Source organism: Rhinoraja longicauda, chromosome 2, assembly GCF_053455715.1.
Source record: "Rhinoraja longicauda isolate Sanriku21f chromosome 2, sRhiLon1.1, whole genome shotgun sequence".
NCBI classification, from domain to species: Eukaryota; Metazoa; Chordata; class Chondrichthyes; order Rajiformes; family Arhynchobatidae; genus Rhinoraja; species Rhinoraja longicauda.
In genome coordinates, this window is record NC_135954.1 from 105,426,864 (window position 1) to 105,447,572 (window position 20,709).

Below are 20,709 nucleotides of genomic sequence, written 5' to 3' on the forward strand. Positions count from 1 at the left end.
CAGCAATTTCGTCTTTTATAATTGACTCCAGCATCTTCCCCACCACTGATGTCAGACTAACTGGTCTATAATTACCCGTTTTCTCTCTCCCTCCTTTCTTAAAAAGTGGGATAACATTTGCTATCCTCCAATCCACAGGAACTGATCCTGAATCTATAGAACATTGAAAAATGATCTCCAATGCTTCCACTATTTCTAGAGCCACCTCCTTAAGTACTCTGGGATGCAGACCATCAGGCCCTGGGGATTTATCAGCCTTCAGTCCCATCAGTCTACCCAAAACCATTTCCTGCCTAATGTGGATTTCCTTCAGTTCCTCCATCACCCTAGGTTCTCCGGCCCCTAGAACATTTGGGAGATTGTGTGTATCTTCCTCAGTGAAGACAGATCCAAAGTAACGGTTTAACTCGTCTGCCATTTCTTTGTTCCCCATAATAAATTCCCCTGCTTCTGTCTTCAAGGGACCCACATTTGCCCTGACTATTTTTTTCCTCTTCACGTACCTAAAAAAACTTTTGCTATCCTCCTTTATATTATTGGCTAGTTTACCCTCGTACCTCATCTTTTCTCCCCGTATTGCCTTTTTAGTTAACTTTTGTTGCTCTTTAAAAGAGTCCCAATCCTCTGTCTTCCCACTCTTCTTTGCTATGTTATACTTCCTCTCCTTAATTTTTATGCTGTCCCTGACTTCCCTCGTCAGCCACAGGTGTCTCTTACTCCCCTTAGAGTCTTTCCACCTCTTTGGAATAAATTGATCCTGCAACCTCTGCATTATTCCCAGGAATACCTGCCATTGCTGTTCTACCGTCTTCCCTGCTAGGGCCTCCTTCCAATCAATTTTGGCCAGCTCCCGCCTCATGCCTCTGTAATCCCCTTTGCTATACTGTAATACCGACACTTCCGATTTTCCCTTCTGCCTTTCCATTTGCAGAGTAAAACTTATCATGTTGTGATCACTGCCTCCTAATGGCTCTTTTACCTCTAGTCCCCTTATCAGATCAGGATCATTACACAACACTAAATCCAGAATTGCCTTCTCCCTGGTAGGCTCCAGTACAAGCTGTTCTAAGAATCCATCTCGAAGGCACTCTACAAACTCTCTTTCCTGGGGTCCATTTCCAACCTGATTTTCCCAGTCTACCTGCATGTTGAAATCTCCCATAACCACAGTAGCATCACATTTTTGACACGCCAATTTTATCTCCTGATTCAACTTGCACCCTATGTCGAGGCTACTGTTTGGGGGCCTATAGATAACTCCCATTAGGGTCTTTTTACCCTTACAATTTCTCATTTCTATCCATACTGATTCAACATCTCCTGATTCTATGTCACCCCTTGCAAGGGAATGAATATCATTCCTTACCATCAGAGCAACCCCACCCCCTCTGCCCACCTGTCTGTCTTTTCTATACGTTGTGTACCCCTGGATATTCAGTTCCCAGCCCTGGTCCTCTTGTAACCATGTCTCAGTGATCCCTACAACATCATACTTGCCCATGACTAACTGAGCCTCAAGCTCATCCACTTTATTTTTTATACTACGCGCATTTAAGTACAACACTTTAACTTCTGTATTTATCTCCTCTCTCACATCGTTCACAATTGGCCCTGCCCTTAATTTCTTTTCCGCTCTAGAACTTCTGTTCCCATTCTTCCGAGAGTCTTTTGCAATATCTCCTGTATTCCCTTTTACCTCATCTTCATATTCACAATTTGTTAACCCCTCCCCCCCACTACTTAGTTTAAAGCCACAGGTGTCACACTAGCAAACCTGCCTGCCAGAATGTTTGTCCCCCTGCTGTTAAGATGCAACCCGTCCCTTTTGTACAAGTCACCCCGAGCCCAGAAGAGATCCCAGTGGTCCAGAAATCGAAATCCCTGCTCTCTGCACCAGCCCCTCAGCCATAAATTCATACCCTCTATCTCTCTGTTCCTGGCCTCACCAGCACGAGGTACCGGTAGCAGTCCAGAGATAACCACCTTCGACGTCCTACTTCTCAGTGCTTTTCCCAACTCTCTAAACTCCCGCTGTAGCACCTCCTTCCTCTTCCGCCCGACGTCATTCGTGCCCACGTGCACAACGACTTCAGGTTGATCGCCTTCCCTCACTAGGATTTTCTGAAGCCGGTCTGTGATGTGTTGAACCCTGGCACCAGGGAGGCAACAGACCATCCTCAAGTCCCTCCTGCTGCCACAGAATCTTCTGTCCGTCCCTCGGACTATGGAGTCACCGACCACTACGGCTCTTCCAGACTTCGGTCTCCCCTGTCGAGTATCCTTGCCAACAGGTCCGCCACTCGGACTGGAAACGTCTTCTGCCCCGACAGTTCCCAAGAGGGTATACCTATTTGCAATAGGCACAGCCACCGGGGTCTCCTGTAGTCCACGTCCACTCCCCCCTGAAACAGTCTCCCACCTTCGCTCGACCTGGACCCTTGGCGTGACAGCCTCACAATAGGTCCTGTCGAGGAAACTCTCGCATTCTCGGATGGCCCTGAGGTCATCCAACTGCCTCTGCAACTCCACCACACGTCCCTTCAGGAGCTGCACCTGGACACAGTTCTTGCAGGTGTAGCTCCCAGAAGCTCCAGCGACGTCCCTGTCTTCCCACATCCTGCAGGAAACACACCGCACCAACTTTTCCGCCATCACCTTGTGCCTATAACCAGCTCTGGCTTAAAACAATGGTATCCTCCTCACCTCACCTCTGCTGCATTTACACCCAAGATGACACTTTTCAGTTTCTGAACATCCAAGATGTTCTCTTTCCTCGGCAAAGTAATCTCCCCCCTGCGGTTGTGGATGGAGCTGTCACCTGTCTCTCTCCTCTGCGTCTCGCAGTTCGGCTTGCATTTCTACCCCTCCCATCTCCCCTCTTATTTTCTTCCTCACATTTCACTCTTCTTTCCTCACCTGACACCGTTTTGTCTCCTTTTCACCTCCAGCCTTTGTCATTATTTCCACCCATCTGTAAATCAAGCCCCCCCCCCCCACGGCCCCCCCTGTAATCTATCACTTGCCAGGCTTTGCCCCACTCCCGCCTCTCTTTACCAGTTTTCTCCCCCGCACCCCATCAGTCTGAAGAAGGCTCCTGACCCAAGACATTGTTGATCCATTACTTCCATGAATGATGTCTGACCTAACGAGTTCCTCCAGCACTATGTTTTATCCTGCAGATTCCAGCATCTGCAGTTGTCTCTTGTGTCTCATATGCTTTCGTCACCACCCTGCCTTGTGTTGACAGTTTTAGGGAAATACTAGACCAAGTGGACCCGTTGGGCCCAAACCTCTCATGCATTGGTGCAGCACTCTCCTCCCCCTCTCCCTTCTCCCTCTCCCTTCTCCCCCCTCCCTCCTCCTCTCCCCCTCCCTCTACCCTCCCCCTCCCTCTCCCCCTCCCCCTCCCTCTCCCCCCCCATCTCCCCATCCCATCTCCCCCCCCATCTCCCCTTCCCCCCCTCCCTCCCTCCTTCCACTTTCCTAATTTGTCTACTTCCTGTTGTAACCTTTGGCATTTTTTTCACTGCCCACCGCAACACCAATTATGGTGTCATCTGCACATCTACTAATCTTACAATGTCAACCAAATTGTTAATATTTTTTTACTAACAATAGAGGCCCCAGCCACTCTCAAAATCTCCTACAAGTGGGAGGGAAGAAGATTAGACTTTATTGCTTTCCATCACAGAGAGGAATGTGGGGAATCCGCTGTGGTGGATGTTTATTTTAACTTTTATGTAGCTGTGTGTCTTGTTGCTGTATGGTAATCCGGGCGGCACAGTGGCGCAGCGGTAGAGTTGCTGCTTTACAGCGAATGCAGCGCCGGAGACTCAGGTTCGATCCTGACTACGGGTGCTGTACTGTAAGGAGTTTGTACGTTCTCCCCGTGACCTGCGTGGGTTTTCTCCGAGATCTTCGGTTTCCTCCCACACTCCAAAGACGTACAGGTATGTAGGTTAATTGACTGGGTAAATGTAAAAATTGTCCCTAGTGTGTGTAGGATAGTGTTAATAGTGTTAGTGTGCGGGGATCGCTGGGCGGCGCGGACTTGGTGAGCCGAAAAGGCCTGTTTCCGCGCTGTATATATGAAATACGAATATCACTTTACCTTAAGTGATACACGTGACAATAAAAGGACCTTTGAAACCTTTGAAGCAGCTTTCCCACTGCTGTTTGGTTCACTAACCTGTACAGGTGCACCTCAGCTTCCGATGGGGTTCCATTCCGAGAAACTCATTGGAAACTGAAAGTATTGGGTCGAAATGCATTGAAAACGCGCGATCACGTGGCCGGAAGCGAGCGGTGGCTCGCCTAGGGTCGCTGCCATTTGCACCATCGCAAAATCGAACTATCGCAAGTTAAAACATCGTAAGCTGGGCAGCACCTGTAGGTCTTAGACTTGTCCTTGCTGCCCTTCTTAAATAAAGCCCCCCAACCCTTCTGAATTTGGCAGAAAGTTTCCACTTTCATATTTCATTTCCTCCATTCCGAATTCGCCTCACATTTTTCTGCAAAACAGTCGGTAATTGCAGTTTGTCAATTCGGCCGCTAGAGGTCGCTAGGGATTCCGCGAGAAATCCTCCCGCCCTGGAAGTCTCCCCGAAAATGTGGCAAGGCAGCCAATCTCGACATCATCGGGACTTCCATGGCCGATCGGTGGGTTGAATTTGCAACCTGCGGCCGGGGCTCTGGAACTCCAGCCCAGCTGGAGCCAGCACCTCTATCCCCATAGCCGACTTCCTTGGCTGGCTGGATAAACCAGCAAAGCTCTGGTACCAAGAGTGCCAGAAAATCAGTGGTGGAACTGCAATGAGTAAATAATAAATGTAAGTGCAAGATTATATAACTATATTAATGAATTATGACAATGTTAAAATATAAAACACAGCAGAAAAGCCAATTACCACCTTTTTTGGGCTGATTATCAATTAATGTGCGAATTTACTTCAACAAGTACTTCCGTACGCTTAGTTGAGTCGCATTTATCAACGCTTTCTTCATAACTTAGTCATACATTTTATGACCATTGTTCTTTTATTCAATACCAAGAGAATTGGGATGTGTAAGGAAAAAGCAAAATAGACAAAACAAAACAAAACAATTTTTTCTTTGTGTTACAAAAAGTATCTCTGTTCGGATTTACACAATCCGCAGGCGTTGCCACTTTCATTTCACTGCACATCTTGTATATGTATGTGACAAATAAAGTTGACTTGACTTGAATTTTGGACATCAAAATTATGAATTTGTAAAATCAAATGTTGGGAGGTCTGATAAAGGTATAACATTAGCCTCATCATTATTTATCAAAATTTATCTTGGTAATTTGTCACGTTCTGTTCTCGGTTACTCAATGTCGCATTGTGTCATAGATATGTCATCATTTTTCGTTCTCTGCAATGTTTTTTTATTGCCCTCATGTTATGATATGCCCACCCCTGGGACAATCCGATCACCTCTCACTGCTTCTACTGCCCGCATACAAACCCCTCATCCGCAAGACCAAACCTGCAATAAAGACAGTCAAAATATGGCCCGAGGATGCCACCCTACAACTCCAGGACTGCTTTGATCGCACCGACTGGAACCTGTTTGCACAACAGGCGACCTGCGGTTCTGAGGTAGACTTGGAGGAATACACATCCACTGTGCTCTCCTACATCAACTGCTGTGTGGAGAATGTCACGGAGGACAAGGAAATAAAGATGTTCCCAAACCGGAAACCCTGGATGAATAAGGAGGTACAGAACCTGTTGAGGGCACGCAACAATGCCTTTAAATCTGGTGACACTTCAGCATACAGTGTTGCCTGGTCAAACCTGAACAAAGGTATTAAAAGGGCCAAAGGCACCCACAGACAACGGGTGGAAGACCACTTCAACACCACGGACACCAGAAGCATGTGGCAGGGTGTCAGGGACATCGCTGGCTACAAGAGCAGCCCTGCCTGCCCCCACAGCGATATCACACTAACCAACGAGCTAAACACCTTCTTTGCCCGCTTCAAAACTGGCAACACCACCTTGAGTGGAAGAACCCCAGCCGAGGCGGAGGGACTGGTCTTGCAACTGAGCACACAGGAGGTACACGCGCTCTGCAAAGGGTCAACCCACGCAAGGCTGCAGGCCCGGACGGAGTTCAAGGAAGGGTACTTGGGGACTGGTCTGAACAGTTGGCTGAGGTATTCACCAGGATCTTTAACCTGTCATTATCTCTGGCTAAGGTCCCCAAGTGCCTGAAGTCGGCTACCACAGTGCCGGTGCCGAAAAAAGCAACAATCACCAACCTGAACGACTACCGTCCGGTTGCCCTAACTCCTATAGTCATGAAGTGCTTTGAAAGGCTGGTCCTCTCACACATCAAATCCAGCATCCCTGACTCACTGGACCCACATCAATTTGCATACAGGGCAAACAGATCCACAGAGGACGCCATCTCTCTGGCTCTTCACACTGTCCTGACTCACCTGGAGAGACAGGGCACGTACGTGAGGATGCTATTCATAGACTAAAGCTCTGCCTTTAACACGGTCATCCCCACCAAGCTCATCACCAAACTCCACCAGCTAGGCCTCAGCTCGTCGTTATGCGACTGGATCCTGGACTTCCTGCTGGAACGACCGCAGGCAGTGAGAATGGGCCCGCACCTGTCCTCCACTAACACCCTGAGTACCGGCACACCACAGGGCTGTGTTTTGAGCCCCATGCTCTACTCCCTCTTCACACACGACTGTGTTCCTGCATTCGACACCAACACCAGTGTCAAGTTTGCAGACGACACAACGGTGATCAGGCTGATCACCAACGGTGAAGAAACAAAATACAGAGCTGAGGTGCAGAACTAGGCGGACTGGTGCTCTGATAACAACCTGTCCCTAAATACCACCAAGACTTCTGTAGGTCACACAATGGGGAATACCCCCCGATCTTTATCAATGGGGACAGTGTGGAGAGAGTGTCCAGCTTCATGTTTCTGGGCACTCACATTTCGGAGGACCTAACATGGTCCACTAACACTGCTGCGCTGGTCAAGAAGGCGCAGCAACGACTGTTCTACCTAAGAACACTGAAAAAGTCTGGTCTACCCCCAACAGCTGCTGAGGACCTTCTACCGCTTCACCGTAGAGAGCATCCTCACACATGGCTTCCCTGTGTGGTATCTCAGCTGCACAGAGGCAGAGAGGAAAGCTCTTCAGTGGGTAGTCCATAGAGCTCAGAGGACCATCGGAACACAGCTACCATCCTTGGAGGACATCTACAACACACGATGCCTCAGAAAAGCCACCAGCATTCACAAAGACTCTTCACACCCCTGCAACAGTCTATTCGAACTTCTACCATCGGGCAGACGATTCAAGGCCTTCTACGCCCGCACCTCCAGACTCAGGAACAGCTTCATCCCCAGGGCCATAGCTGCTACGAACCGGCCCTGATGAGCCGGATGGTCACATCGCACAGTGAACCGGCACAGATCTACTTGTACTTTATTCAGTTTTAAAACTGTTCTAATTTGTTTCGTTGGGTTGTTTAAATTAATACTGACTAGCTAATTAATTTATTGCATCGTATGGGAGGCGCATTCCCAATCTCGATGTACCCCTGTAAAATGACAATAAAGATATATTGTATTGTATTGTATTTTACTTTTCCGATCTGTTTTGGTTCTTTCCATATTCAGTTGTAAAATAGATTCTTTTGAGATCTCTCACATAAAATAAAGTACTCTATTTTATTCCTTCATTTCTCGTGCATAATTCATGGAAATTTGCATCCTATTTTTCCAAAGATTTTTGTGATTTTCTTTTTTTTAATATAAATAATACCTCCCTTTTTGAACTCTGTGTTTTGCCAGCTGTGTCAAGGGCGTTTAATTATCATCTGCACTAAGAACAGAATAATTAAATTCTTGCCGCAGCTGTACAGGCATATTACAAAACAACACAACAAATGACTATACAGTAAACAATAAGACAATAAATGATCTCTTATGCAAGGTCGACCCTAATAATGCAGGCCAAAGACGTAATGCAATCTGTACAAGGTCCGCAATGTTTTGGTGCCGAGGCAGGGTTGTGATGAGGGTTCAAGTCACATAGGTTGTACACTGTTGTTCAAGTGCCTGTCGGTTCATGGGAAGAAGCTATTCTTAAACCTGACGGTAACAGTTCTCAGGCTCGTACCTTCCTGACTGCAGCAGTGAGATGAGGAGTGGTCACTGTGGTGTGGTTGGGTCTTTAACGATATTATCTGCTTTCTTGAGGTAGCGCTTCCTCAAGATCCATTTGATGGGGGAGGGAGTAGGAAGGGAAATCAGTACCAATTATTGTCATTGTCCACTACTTTCTGCAGCCTCCTTCGTTCTTGGGCCTTTTAGTTACTGAACCAGGCCCTGATGCCATTGACCTTGTGTCTAGCACTAAATTTCACTTTTGATTTTCTGATTGCTTTTGATACGTTTTCTTCCTGCCATTATGCTATTTTTGTGACGGACAACTACTCAATCTTTCATTTTACTGGTCTCTGCTTAATAAGTTGAGGTGTTACTGGGTCTAGAGAGTTTGAATTTTAAGAGGCTGGGTTTTTTTCCCCCCTGGGGAATAGGAACTAAGGAGTAACCTTCTAGATGCTTATAAAATAAATGAGGGGCAGAGATAAGGTGAATAGCCACTGTCTTTTCCTCACAATAGGGGAATCTAAAATTTGAGGGCGCAGCCTTTAATTGAGAGGGGAAAGATTTTAAATGAATGTGAGAAGCAACTCTTTCACACACAGGTGGTGCATACATGGAATGAGCTGACAGGAAAAATGGTAAAGTCAGGCACAATTATGGTATTTAAAATATACATGGACAACCATATGGAAAGGAAAGGTTTGGAGAGATAAAGGCCAGGCACTGCAAGTGGGACTCACACAGTTAGGCAATTTTAGTTAACATAGACCAAGTGGACCCGTTGGGCCCATTCCTCGTTGGGTTCCCTTCGTGACATGGGAAAATCGCGTTTGTTCTTTTAAAAAAAAGCCGTTTTTTTCTTAAAAATAAAATAAATGTCATCTCGAATGTTTTTGCTTTTTATGGTTAAAATCCTCTCTTGGAGATCCTCGAGACTGTGCCCTCATTCAGCAGCAGCGTCTGCTCGACTGCGACGGCAGTTGCTTTGAGCGGGAAGAGACCGCCCCCCCCACGTGGAACCCCGGACCAATTGGGCGTCGAGCGGGAGATCGGAGCCAATCATTCGACCCGACGTGGCGACCCGGGCCAATCGGGCGTCGAGGGGGAGGTTGTAGCCAATCAATGGAACAATCAGGGTGGGGAGCGTCGGCGCTTCCCCCACGTGGGGACCCGGGCAAATCAGGCGTCGAGCGGGAAGTCGTAGCCAATCAATGGACCCCACGTGGGGGTGAGCGGCAGGAGCCACTCCATCCCCCCTCACCCACCATCCCCCCTCTCCCCCCACACACACCCACTCCATCCACCCTCCCTTCCCCCCACTCACCCACTCCTTCCCCCTCCACCCCCCCTCACTCACTCCTCACCCACTCCATCTCCCCTCTCCCACCCCCCCACTCATCCACTCCATCCCCCCTCACTCACCCACTCCACCCCAGCCCCCCTCACTCACCCATGTACCGCATTAATCGAATCATGCAGCATGGAAACAAGCCCTTCTACCCAACTTGCTCTTGCCTATCAAGATGCCACATCAGTGCTCCAGTTCCACCTGCCCCCCAATTGGTCCAAGTCCTTCTAAACCGGTCCGATCCATGTACCTGTCCAAATGCTTGTTAATTTGTATTATAGTATCTGTCATCAACTACCTCTGCTGGCAGCTCGTTCCTTATATACACCACCCTCAATGTGAAAAAGTTGTCCCTCGCATTCCTATTAAATCTTTCCCCTCTCACCTTAAATCTGTGAACTCTGGTTCTTGATTCCCTTATTCTGGGTAAATGATCTGTGCATTGATCCTATCTATTTTATTTGATCATCCCTCAGCCTCCTGTACTCTAAGAAACAAAGTCCTAGCCTGCCCAACATCTTCCTGTAGCTCAGGTCCTCAAGCTTTGGCAACATCCTTGTAAATCTTGTCTGCACTATTTACAGCTAATCTCAACATATTTGTAACACTGTCATCTATACCTGTTGAATTTACTTCGGTGTTAATATCTAGGGTGTTTATGATTACTTTGGGTAAAAGATTGAAAATATTTTGATAACAATGATAATTGGCTTTGAAACGTCACCCATTCCTTCTCTCCTGAGATGCCGCCTGACCTGCTGAGTTACTCCAGCATTTTGTGAAATAATTGGCTTTGAAGATTGCTTTAAAAATTAATAGTGGTCGAGGCAATATCAGTTGACATTTTTGTTGACATTGCCTTGCTTGTTACAACAAAGTTACCAAGTTCCTCTGATCCAGATTTGACATTTATGGACCAATAGCAATTGTAACTAATATAGACAGACGCAGTACCGCTAAATTTGTACCGTGTTTGCATGATCACTAAATTCATTCATGCTTTGAAATAGGAATCGTGTGCTTCTTGTTCTTTTTAAACACTTTGATAAATGTATTTACATTAGACCTGTATTTGTGAGAAGCATACTGTAAGTAGTATTTCCTGATCTTGAGAATCCTGACAAGTTACTCACATTGATGATAGCCACAAATTGCTGAAGTCACTCAGCGGGACATGCAGCATCACTGGAGAGATGGAATGGGTGACGTTTTGGGTCGAGACCCTTCTTCAGACTGAGAGTTGGCCTCCCTCTCCCCTGGCTCTCAGTCTGAAGAACGGTCTCGACCTGAAATATTATCCATGCCTTCTGTCCAGAGATGCTGCCTGTCCTGCTGAGTTAATTCAGCATTTTGTTTCTATCTTCAGTGTAAACCAGCATCTACAGTTCCTTTCTGCACAAGTTATTCATATTGCCAGTTTTACCCATCCCCTCTGATGGCATGCATCGGTCCCTTGCCTCCTCCCATCCATCCTTTTCTGTCCAACTCTTATCATTGGACTTAACTGTAGGATTTTGGTTGGAAAATAGGACAATTTTAGGCCCACCTTACTCACCGTCGTCCCTTTGGTGCTAATGGAAGAAGTTTCATTGAAATTGGTGTTATATTTTTAAAGTTATTCACATTTTAAAGTTTAAATTTATCTCCTAAGGAGGGTTGGGGGGGAGGGGGGGTAGAGGGAGAGAGGGGGGGATAAGGGGGGTTGAGGGGGATGGAGTGGGGGGAGGGGGAAGGAGGTGAGGGGAGGGGGGAAGGAGGTGAGGGGAGGGGAGGGGGGAAGGAGGTGAGGGGAGGAGGGGAGGGGGGGATGGAGGAGGGAGGGAGGATAAGGGGGGTGAGGGGAGGGGGGGATGGAGGAGGGAGGGGGGTTGAGGGGGATGGTGTGGAGGGGAGGGAAAAGGGGGGAGGGAGGGGGAGAGTGGAGGGAGGGAGGGGGGAGAGGGGAGTGGGGGAGGAGAGGAGAGGATGCTGCACCTATGCAGGAGAGGTCTGGGCCCAACGGGTCCACTTGGTCCAGTTGAATTTAATTCAGTGCTTGGTTCTTTATGGGGAGCTGGTGTACGCTTTGTGGATCAAGTTAACTTTGGCAAGTTGTACCAAACAGATTTGGGTTTTTTCTATTTCGTATGTCTCATGCTTCTGAGTAATTCTGTTTGATGCATTATTTTCCAAGCGATCCTATTAGAACTTCCATGCACAAGGGAACTATTTTCAGAACATTAATCAGTTAATGAAATTTAGAAATTAGAATTGAGTACTTTTTTCTTGGATCAGTTTGTTGTTTGGCATGTTGAATTTGGCTTTGAGTATAATTGCTCCAGCCGCTCTATTTTCACTTTTTTTGTCTGCTCGTTTACTGCATATTTGGACACAGGATATATTTCAGCTTTGTTCCAATGTTTATAAATTTCCAGCTAGCTCTTGATATGTGGAAGAAATTGATGATTGAGCCATTACAGACCATCCTCATCCGAATGCTTCTTCGTGAAATAAAAAGGTGAGTTTTTGGTTTGCTTGCAACTTTTGTCTTGAATTTGAGTGATCGAACAAAATGAATGTTGTTTACAATAGAGGTTTAGTTTTATTTCCTTTTATTCTAAAACCTCATTCTATGATTTTTAAAATATTTGAGACATGATGAAGAGACGGTACTTTGACACTTAAGTTGTAAATAAATAGGCGCAGCGGTAGAGTTACTGCTTTACAGCGCCAGAGAACCGGGTTCGATCCTGACTACGGGTGCTTGTCTGCACAAAATTTGTACGTTCTCCCCGTGACCTGCATGGGTTTTCTCCGAGATCTTCAGTTTCCTCCCACACTCTAAAGACGTACAAGTTTGTAGGTTAGTTGGCTTGTATTTAAAAATGTAAAAATTGTCCCTAGTGTGTGTAGGGTACTGTTGATGTGCAGGACTTGCTGGTCGGTGCGGACTCGGTGGGCCAAAGGGGCCTGTTTCCGCGCTATATCTCTGAACAGAACTAAGCTAAACTAAATACAAAATTGAACAGGTTGACAATACCAAACATTTAATGACAAATCTATTTTAAAGTTTCAGTGGAAGAATGGAGAATTACTGGACTGTAACCATTGGGTCATAGAGCATAGAAACAGATTTAAAGGCTAACCGTATCTGTGCAAACCATTGAGTGCCCATTGTTAATCTAAATTTTCAGCAATTGGCCCAGAGCTTCAGTTTTGGTGATTTAATGCTCATCTGGGTATTACTTTAATGTTGTGAAAGCCACTGCTTGTACCATTCCCTCAGGAAATGTGCTCTTGATTTCAGCCAACTTGTGAGTGGAAATAAATCTTCCTTAGCTCCTCTGTAAGCCGCTTATCACTTATCTTTAAGCTGTGCTCTCTGATTTTAAATCCCTTTTCTATCTCTTTATTGATGCCGCTAATAATTTTGCGTATCTCAATTAGGGTTCCATCCAACATTCCAGGGAAAAGAAAACCATCCCATCGAATCTCCACTCATAATGGAAATGCTCCACCCCAGACAAAGTCCTAAAGAATCTCCTCAGCATCCTTCCCCAGTGAAATCAGAACTTTCTTCTTGGGTGGCAACCAGAACTATGCATAGTACTCCAAACTGTAGCCAAATCATTGTTTATAATGTTGAAACATCCTCTACCTGGCCATTGAAGTCAAGCAACCTAAATGGCTTTTGAACTACATTATCCACCCGTACTGCAACTTTCAGAAGTTCTTGGATGTGTACTCCAATGTCCTTCTGTTCCTCAATACCTCTAAAGGCCCTGGCATTGATATGTTTGACATTGGCAAGAGTAGTGCAGGAGGCATTGAGCTTGAAATTGTCTCATATGTATGTGGATTACAATGATGGCATTTTTTCACAAAATGCTGGAGTAACTCAGCAGGTCAAGCAGCATCTCAGGAGAGAAGGAATGGGTGACTTTTCATGTCGAGACCTTTCTTCAGACTTTTGATAACCTTGAAGGTGCGAGGTGCAACCTATGTCGGAAAAGTTCTGTTTTTTGGAGGACAAATCATAGCGGAAACATAATGGGAGTGTCATATGTTCGTGGGTCATTTGAGCAGAATTAGGCTATTCGGCACAACAAGTCTACTCCGCCATTCAATCATGGCTGACCTATCTTTCCCTTAATGAATTCCACAGATTCTCTATCCGCTGACGAAAGAAATTCCTCCTCCATCTCCTTCCTAATGGTATGCCCCTTTATTCTGAAGCTGTGCCCCCTGCTCTTAGACTCTCCCACTTGTGGAAACATTCTCTCCACATCCACTCTATCCAGGCTTTTCACTATTCAATAAGTTTCAACGAGGTCAAACGCTCATCATACGTGACCCCAGTCATCCCCGGGATCATTCTCGTAAATCTCCTTTGGACCCACTCCAATGCCAGCACATCCTTCCTCAGATGTGGGGCCCAAAACTGCTCACAATATTCCAAATGTGGTCTGACCAGTGCCTTTTAAAGCCTCAGCATTGCATCCCTGTTTTTGTATTCTAGTTGTCTCAAAATAAATGTTAACACATTACATGCCTTCCTTATTACTGATTCAACTTGCAAATTAACCTTTTGGGAATCCTGCACCAGCACTCCCAAGTCCCTTTGCACCCTCCGATTTCTGAATCCTCTCTCCATTTAGAAAATAACGTATGCCTTTGTTCCTATGACCAGAGTGCTTGACCGCACATTTTGCTACGCTATATTCCATCTGCCACTTCTTTGCCCACTCTCGCAACCTGTCTAAGTCCTTAGACTCCTTGCCGCCTATACACGACCTGCTGCTCCACCTATCTTCTAGAAGATTAACGTGAAGAGGCAGTGGAGGAAGTCACGCCAAGTTAAGTTTATTGTCATATGCACAAGCATGGTGATGGAGAGGAGATGATGTGCAAATTGAATCAAATGGAAGAAGGGTGTGGAGGAAGAAGAAGCTGAACAAAGAGAAGATAATTAGGTGGACAGGTCTGTGTGTGCCTGTGTGTGTAGAACAGCAGTGATGTACAGAGGGATTTTGGGGTCCAAGACCATAGGTTCCTGTAAGTGGCAATACCAGTTGGCAAAAATGCTGTATGGTATGCTTGCCTTTTTCAGTTGGGGCATTGAGTGCAAGGGTGAGGAAATCTTGTTGTAGCTCAAGAGGAATTTGATTAGGATGCATTTGGAGTATTGTGTGCACTTCTGTTTGCCCCATTACAGGAAGGATTTGGAGAATGTGCAGAAGAGGTTTCTCAGAATCTGCCTGGATTAGAGGGAATTAGCCACAAGAGGGGGTTGGACAGATGGACTGTTTTCTCTGGATGGACGGAGGTTGAAGGGAGACGTGATACAAGTATATAAAATGATGAGAGCCGTAGACAGGCAGACGTTCAGAACCTTTTTCTCCAGGGTGGAAATGTCAAAGACGAGAGTGCATAGCTCTAAGGAGAGGGAGGTGAAGTTTAAAGGAGATGTGTGGAGGCAAGTTTTTTTTTACACAGAGAATGGTGGGTGCCTGGAATTTGCTGCCAGGGATGGTGGTGGAGGCAAATATGATGGTGACAATTAAGGGGCTTTCAGATTGGCACATGGATGTGCAGGGAATGGATCACGTGCAGGTAGATGAGATTAGTTTAATTTGCATCATGTACATTGTGGACAGAGAGGCATTTTCTGACTCTACTGTTCTATGTTCTATGAATGATCTGGGTCGTAGAACAAAGCTTGGAATTCATGTTGAAAGTCTCGTTTGAGTAATTTTCACCTTATTGAAACTAAAACAAAAGCATGCTTTGAGCACAATTTTATACATTTTGCCATCGGGGAAGTATTCTGGAGTTATACCTAGGTTCCAGAATATCCTGGAGTCATTTAAGGATTTGATTGGGAAGGTGGGCCGTTGAATTATTTAATAATTTATGGGTTTTGGTTGGCTCTGGGCGTCTCTGTAGTCAGTTTATAAATTACTGTTTGGAAGTTATTTCCTGAAATGAAACCAAGCAATGCACCCAGTTCAGCTAGAAAGTGAAAGATAAACTTCATTTTAGCATTGAGATAGAAAGTAGGGGTTGGAGGGGAGTCACAAACTTAATTGAAGCCTGAAATGGAAGAAACTCTGCAGAGAAAGCCTCCTGTGAGTGGGAATGTTTCAGAAAAGACTTATTGAAGTACTGTAACCTGTCAATGTTTGGGTCATTTTCAAAGTATTTTGCGTAAAATAAATTATAGGCATGCAATTTATTTTAGATAAATTAACACAGCAAAACATTTTGAGCATCAAAAGGAAATGAATAACTTGAACATTTTCTGAAAATGACAGAAAATTTGAGAGTGGTGTACCATGAGGAGGATGTTGAATTTCTGGGATGTTAAGGGGAGAATGAAAATCAGAACAGCAAAAAATCCTGGAAATATTAAATAAAAACAGAAAATGCTGGAAACAGTCAACAAGTTCATCAGCACCTATGGAAAGAGAAACTGTCAGCATTTCAGATCATAGACCCTTCTTCACCAGAACTGAAACTGAGAAAAACTAGTTAGACTGCTCACCAGTTCTGATACAGAGACAATGAGTTTACTGAAATCATTACACTCAATATTGTATCCCAAAGGCTCCAATTTGCCAGATAGAAATTGAGATGTTGTTCCTCAAGCTTGCATTCGGCTTCATTGGAACAATGTTGAGAGAGGGATCTGAAAGAGGCATTTAAAATCATGAAAGGAATAAACAGATTAGATAAAGTGAAGTTCTCCCATTGGTGGAAGGATGGAGACTTGGGGCAGAGATGAAAGTGGTTGTTAAAGACCAAAAGTGACATGTTCGCACAGCAGATTGTTATGGTATGGAATACATGATTAAGTTGGTGCTGGAGGCATATTTAATTCTACTGTTGAATAAGGGGCTAGATAAAAAGATGAAAAGAACAAGATTGTTGGCAGACGGATGGGATTAGCTGGATTGCTCTTAATTTGAGTCAAAATAGACTGTGTGTCAATCAGCCGCCTTCTGTGCTCTAATTACTCTGTGAAGTAATGTTAATGGAGGAAGAAATGTCATAAATCGCATCTCTTAGACTTTCATGAAGGATTTTTAATGCACATCTTAATGTACAGATAGATCCTTGGTTTAATGATTTATCCCAAAAAAGGTGGTTCACTTTTTAATCCCAGTGAACTGTCAGTTTAGCTTGTCTGCTGAAGTATCAATATCAAAGTGAGAGAGGTGAGTATAATGTTCTGTACAATACAGAGGGTACATCTGAATAAGTGCACATCTGTGAGTACTTGCGTTTGAGGCAGCAGAGGTTATGTAACGCCCTCCAGGCGCTGTAGACAAGAGTGGCAATCCCGTGGGTGTCGCAGTTGGTGCAGGTGGCCAGGGTATAACCAGGGATCTTCAGATGGGAGTCGTCACTTTTGTGAGTGTCTTGGAGCAGGATTGCAGTGACTTTGTGGGTCTGTAGCAGATGTTCAATGATGGTGATCTTCGCCTTGGTGATGCCTTCCGCATTCAGCTGCGGCAGGGTGATGCCATCCGGTTCGAGATCCGTAGGTGCCCACCCTAAGAAGGGCGCATGCTCCGGGTTGGCGCCAAGCTGCAGCGACTGAGGCTGCATTTGGGCTGCAAGCTGTTGTCGTTTGTTCGTTGTTATTTCTGCTTCTGCTGTCTCTGTTTGTTGTCGTTTGCCTGACCGAGGTCAGTTGACAGGGCTCACCACGAGGAGGTCGACAACATGAGCCCCATCTGTGAGTTAACTCAGCATCTGTCTGACCCTCTTAGTTACTCCCAACAACTTATGTTTTACTCAAGATCGTAGCATCTGCAGATCCTTGTGTCTCCAAACGTGAAAAGATGTTTGACACATGTTATTTTTCAACCTTTTGTAATAGTGACCGTTGTGGAGAAAATCTAAATCAGAAAGTAATCCACGGGGTTATCAACTCTTTTGTTCATGTTGAACAGTACAAGAAAAAGTTTCCCCTTAAGGTAAGCAAATTCCCAAATTGTTGAAACTAATTCTCAAAACACCGATATGAATGTAACTTTTGGGTAAGCAGAGCCCAAAGTAAAGGTGAGGAAACTGATTTTTGAGGACAAATAGAAATAACATTTTTTTATTCTTTAATGTGATGTAGTAGGTGTCACCGACAAGGCCATCATTTGTTATCCAAATCTAATCATTAAACTTTCAATTTAGAGAACAATTAAAAGTCAACCATGTTGTTGTGGCTTTGCAATCACATATGTGCTGGATTAGGATGGCAGATTTTCCCCTGAAGGACATTTGGGAACTCGAGATTGTTCATTAACAATACAGTGATTTCAAGGTCACCATTGCTGATATTTTTATCCAGATTTATTTAATCAACTTAAAATGGTCCAACTGCTACAATTGGATTCATACAACCAGTACTGTATGTTTGGCTTCATTGGTCAAGGCATTGAGTATAAAAGTAAGGAAGTTATAAAACTTTGGATTGTCTTCGTTTGGAGTTTTGTGTACAGTTCTGGTTACCCCATGAGAAGAAGGATGTGGGTACAGCTTTTAAGGTGAGAGGGAGAAAAGTTTAAATGGAGATAAGTGGGACAAATCTTTTACACAGAATAGTAGGTGCTTGGATCGCACTGCCAAGCATGGTGGATTAAACAGATATGTGAGTGGTGTTTTAAGAGGCTTTTCGATGATTATGTAGGGAATGGAGGGATATGGATCAAAGGCAGGCAGAAGAGATTAATTTAATTTGGTGTCATATTCAGCATAGACATCATGGGCTGAAGGGCCTGTTCCTGCTGTTCTATGTCCTGAGTTTGTTTCTTGATAAGTGCTCTGCACCTTCCTGCAATCTGAAGTCCATATGTAATTTTATCTGTCTGCACAAACTGAAGATAGGTAGCACTACTTTAATTCATTAAGCATTAATGTTGATGAGAAACCATTGGAATAGATGCTAAGTGCATCTTCAGATCTCTCCTATTTCCAGGCCACCCTTTTAATTTTTCAATCATGGAACAATGTATCTATATATTATACTCATTGTCAGATGTTGCTATGACATGTGATGTTGATTATGTGCTGAAAATGTATGCAATATGCTATGTGCAACTAAGTGATCTTTGCTCGAAATAGAGCAAATCTTTATGCAATTTAGTACTTCGAACTTAACTTTTGTTATACTCTTTTTATGCTTATTCTTTAATTTAAACAATTCATCTATATTTCTTTTGTGTTATCATTTTGTGCTTCCTAGGTTTGTGGGTTTTTTTTAGACTAATTGAAACAGGACTCTAAAGAATGACCTTGTATGATTATTGTATGTGTCATGTTAAGACCTACCATTAGATCAATTGCTGAGACTGTTCATCAGCATCCCTTGGGAGTATGCACTAATCTATTAAAATAGTGTCCCTTGCCGACATGCAGGAGAAAGTTTATTTCTTTCTGAAATAATTTCCTCCAGGTGCTCCAGTTTCCTCCCACATCCCAAAGACATGCACTTTTGTAGGTTACTTGGTCTTCATAAATTGGTTTGTGGGGAGTGGAAGCAAATCTGGGTCGGCATGAACCCAGTGCCATCATCAACAGCAATTTTTCAAAGTTCTGTTTCCCTCAATCACCCCTGTTGGAAATTAACTTCATTCACTGTAACATAAATATAGTTGTCCACTTCACTGATATAAATGGTAAGTAACAGCCCACTGCCTGCACTTGCCCCACACACTCAACCAGAACCAATCAATCTGAAAGACCTATTTTGTTCAAGAGCTGAATGGTAGGGCCTCCATCGACATCAAGTTATAATTAGGCCCTACACAAGTGACAAAGCCTAACGTGCACCCTATCCACGTGCCAAAGTTGTAAGAGTTTCCCAATGCTTACAACAGTTAAAATAAGATTAATCAAAAAAACTTTAAAACACTTCTAAAAAATCAAAAATATTGAACAAAATATATCTTGTTCTTCCTTATCATTGAACAAACATATCTTGTTCTTCTCTATCATTCTTGCAGCCCAACAATCCCCATTCAAATGTTTGGGCTTGCAGACAGTCCGAGATCATTGTTTTTCAGTGGGATTGCAGGAAAATTTTAAGAAAACTACTGCTATGCTATCAAGTTGCATTGAGAGTGTGGCACAACCATGTCATTAGTAGTAAAACTGGCCAGTAAGTTAGTGACATGGGAGCTTCTGCAGATTCCTGAAACCATGAGGTTTTTACCATGTGGATCTGACAGCTGAACACGTAAATACAGGGTAAAATATAGGTTATTTGGTTTGTGATCATATTCCGAGTTCAAGTGTATAGTTTCCTGTATTCCTGTGTGCCTGACTTTTAAAATGTGTAACAGTTGTCAAAATTTAACATTTGTCTGGCTTCATTTGTTTCACATTTTTATATGGCTGACCATAGTTCTGTTACTCAGTGATTTTCTAACTTGTCGTTCCAATTGTCGTTCCAATATCAGTTTTATCAGGATCTCTTTGAACATCCATTTCTACTGGAAACAGGAGAGTATTACAAACAAGAAGCTTCAAATTTACTTCAAGAGTCAAATTGTTCACAGTATATGGAAAAGGTATGTAATAAAGTTGTAATTACTGTATAAACCACTTTTAATAATATTTGGACCCTTGAGTCAAAGGCTAGAATGTTCAGTGCATTAATGTTACTGTTACTACAGGTTTTAGCCAGATTGAAAGATGAAGAAGTTCGGTGCCGGAAATACTTGCATCCTAGCTCATATGCCAAAGTGATTCATGAATGCCAGCAACGAATGGTAGCAGACCATCTGCAGTTTCTGCATGGGGAATGCCAGAATATTATTAAGCAAGAAAGGCGAGAAGGTGAGTCACATTATTGGTTCACAGTTACTTCACTGCCGAATTATCTTGTCATTGGTCTGTACAAAATGGAAAGGGACTGGGGATTTGTTCTTTCCTGACCAAACAGCTCATTGGTCCATACGTGCACTTTGAAACCCATTTCTTCCCTGCTCAACATCGTGAATCATTGTGCAAGTAATTGTACCAGCGACGCATTTCATTCATTGATGCTACTTTCATTCTCCACTTGTGTTATTCCACCTTTAATTTTACATCTTCCATTGTATTACCAGGAATTTGTGCTTCCATAATTTCTCTACACTGTGATTTCAAGATTCTATCAGAATTCACACTTGCCCCTCGTACGCGAACATTGTCTAAAACATCAAATA

At 44.2% G+C, this 20,709-nt stretch overlaps 1 protein-coding gene across 2 annotated transcripts in view; it reads left to right on the forward strand.

The window, feature by feature from the left end:
- Nucleotides 1–20,709, forward strand: part of cul2 (cullin 2) — a 68,696-nt gene that overhangs the window by 18,293 nt on the left and 29,694 nt on the right. For both annotated transcript variants that reach the window (XM_078429566.1, XM_078429575.1), the window contains exons 6-9: nucleotides 11,935–12,017; nucleotides 17,385–17,481; nucleotides 19,960–20,070; nucleotides 20,176–20,338. In XM_078429566.1, coding sequence (XP_078285692.1) covers nucleotides 11,935–12,017; nucleotides 17,385–17,481; nucleotides 19,960–20,070; nucleotides 20,176–20,338 — 454 coding nt within the window. The remainder of the gene's footprint in view (nucleotides 1–11,934; nucleotides 12,018–17,384; nucleotides 17,482–19,959; nucleotides 20,071–20,175; nucleotides 20,339–20,709) is intronic.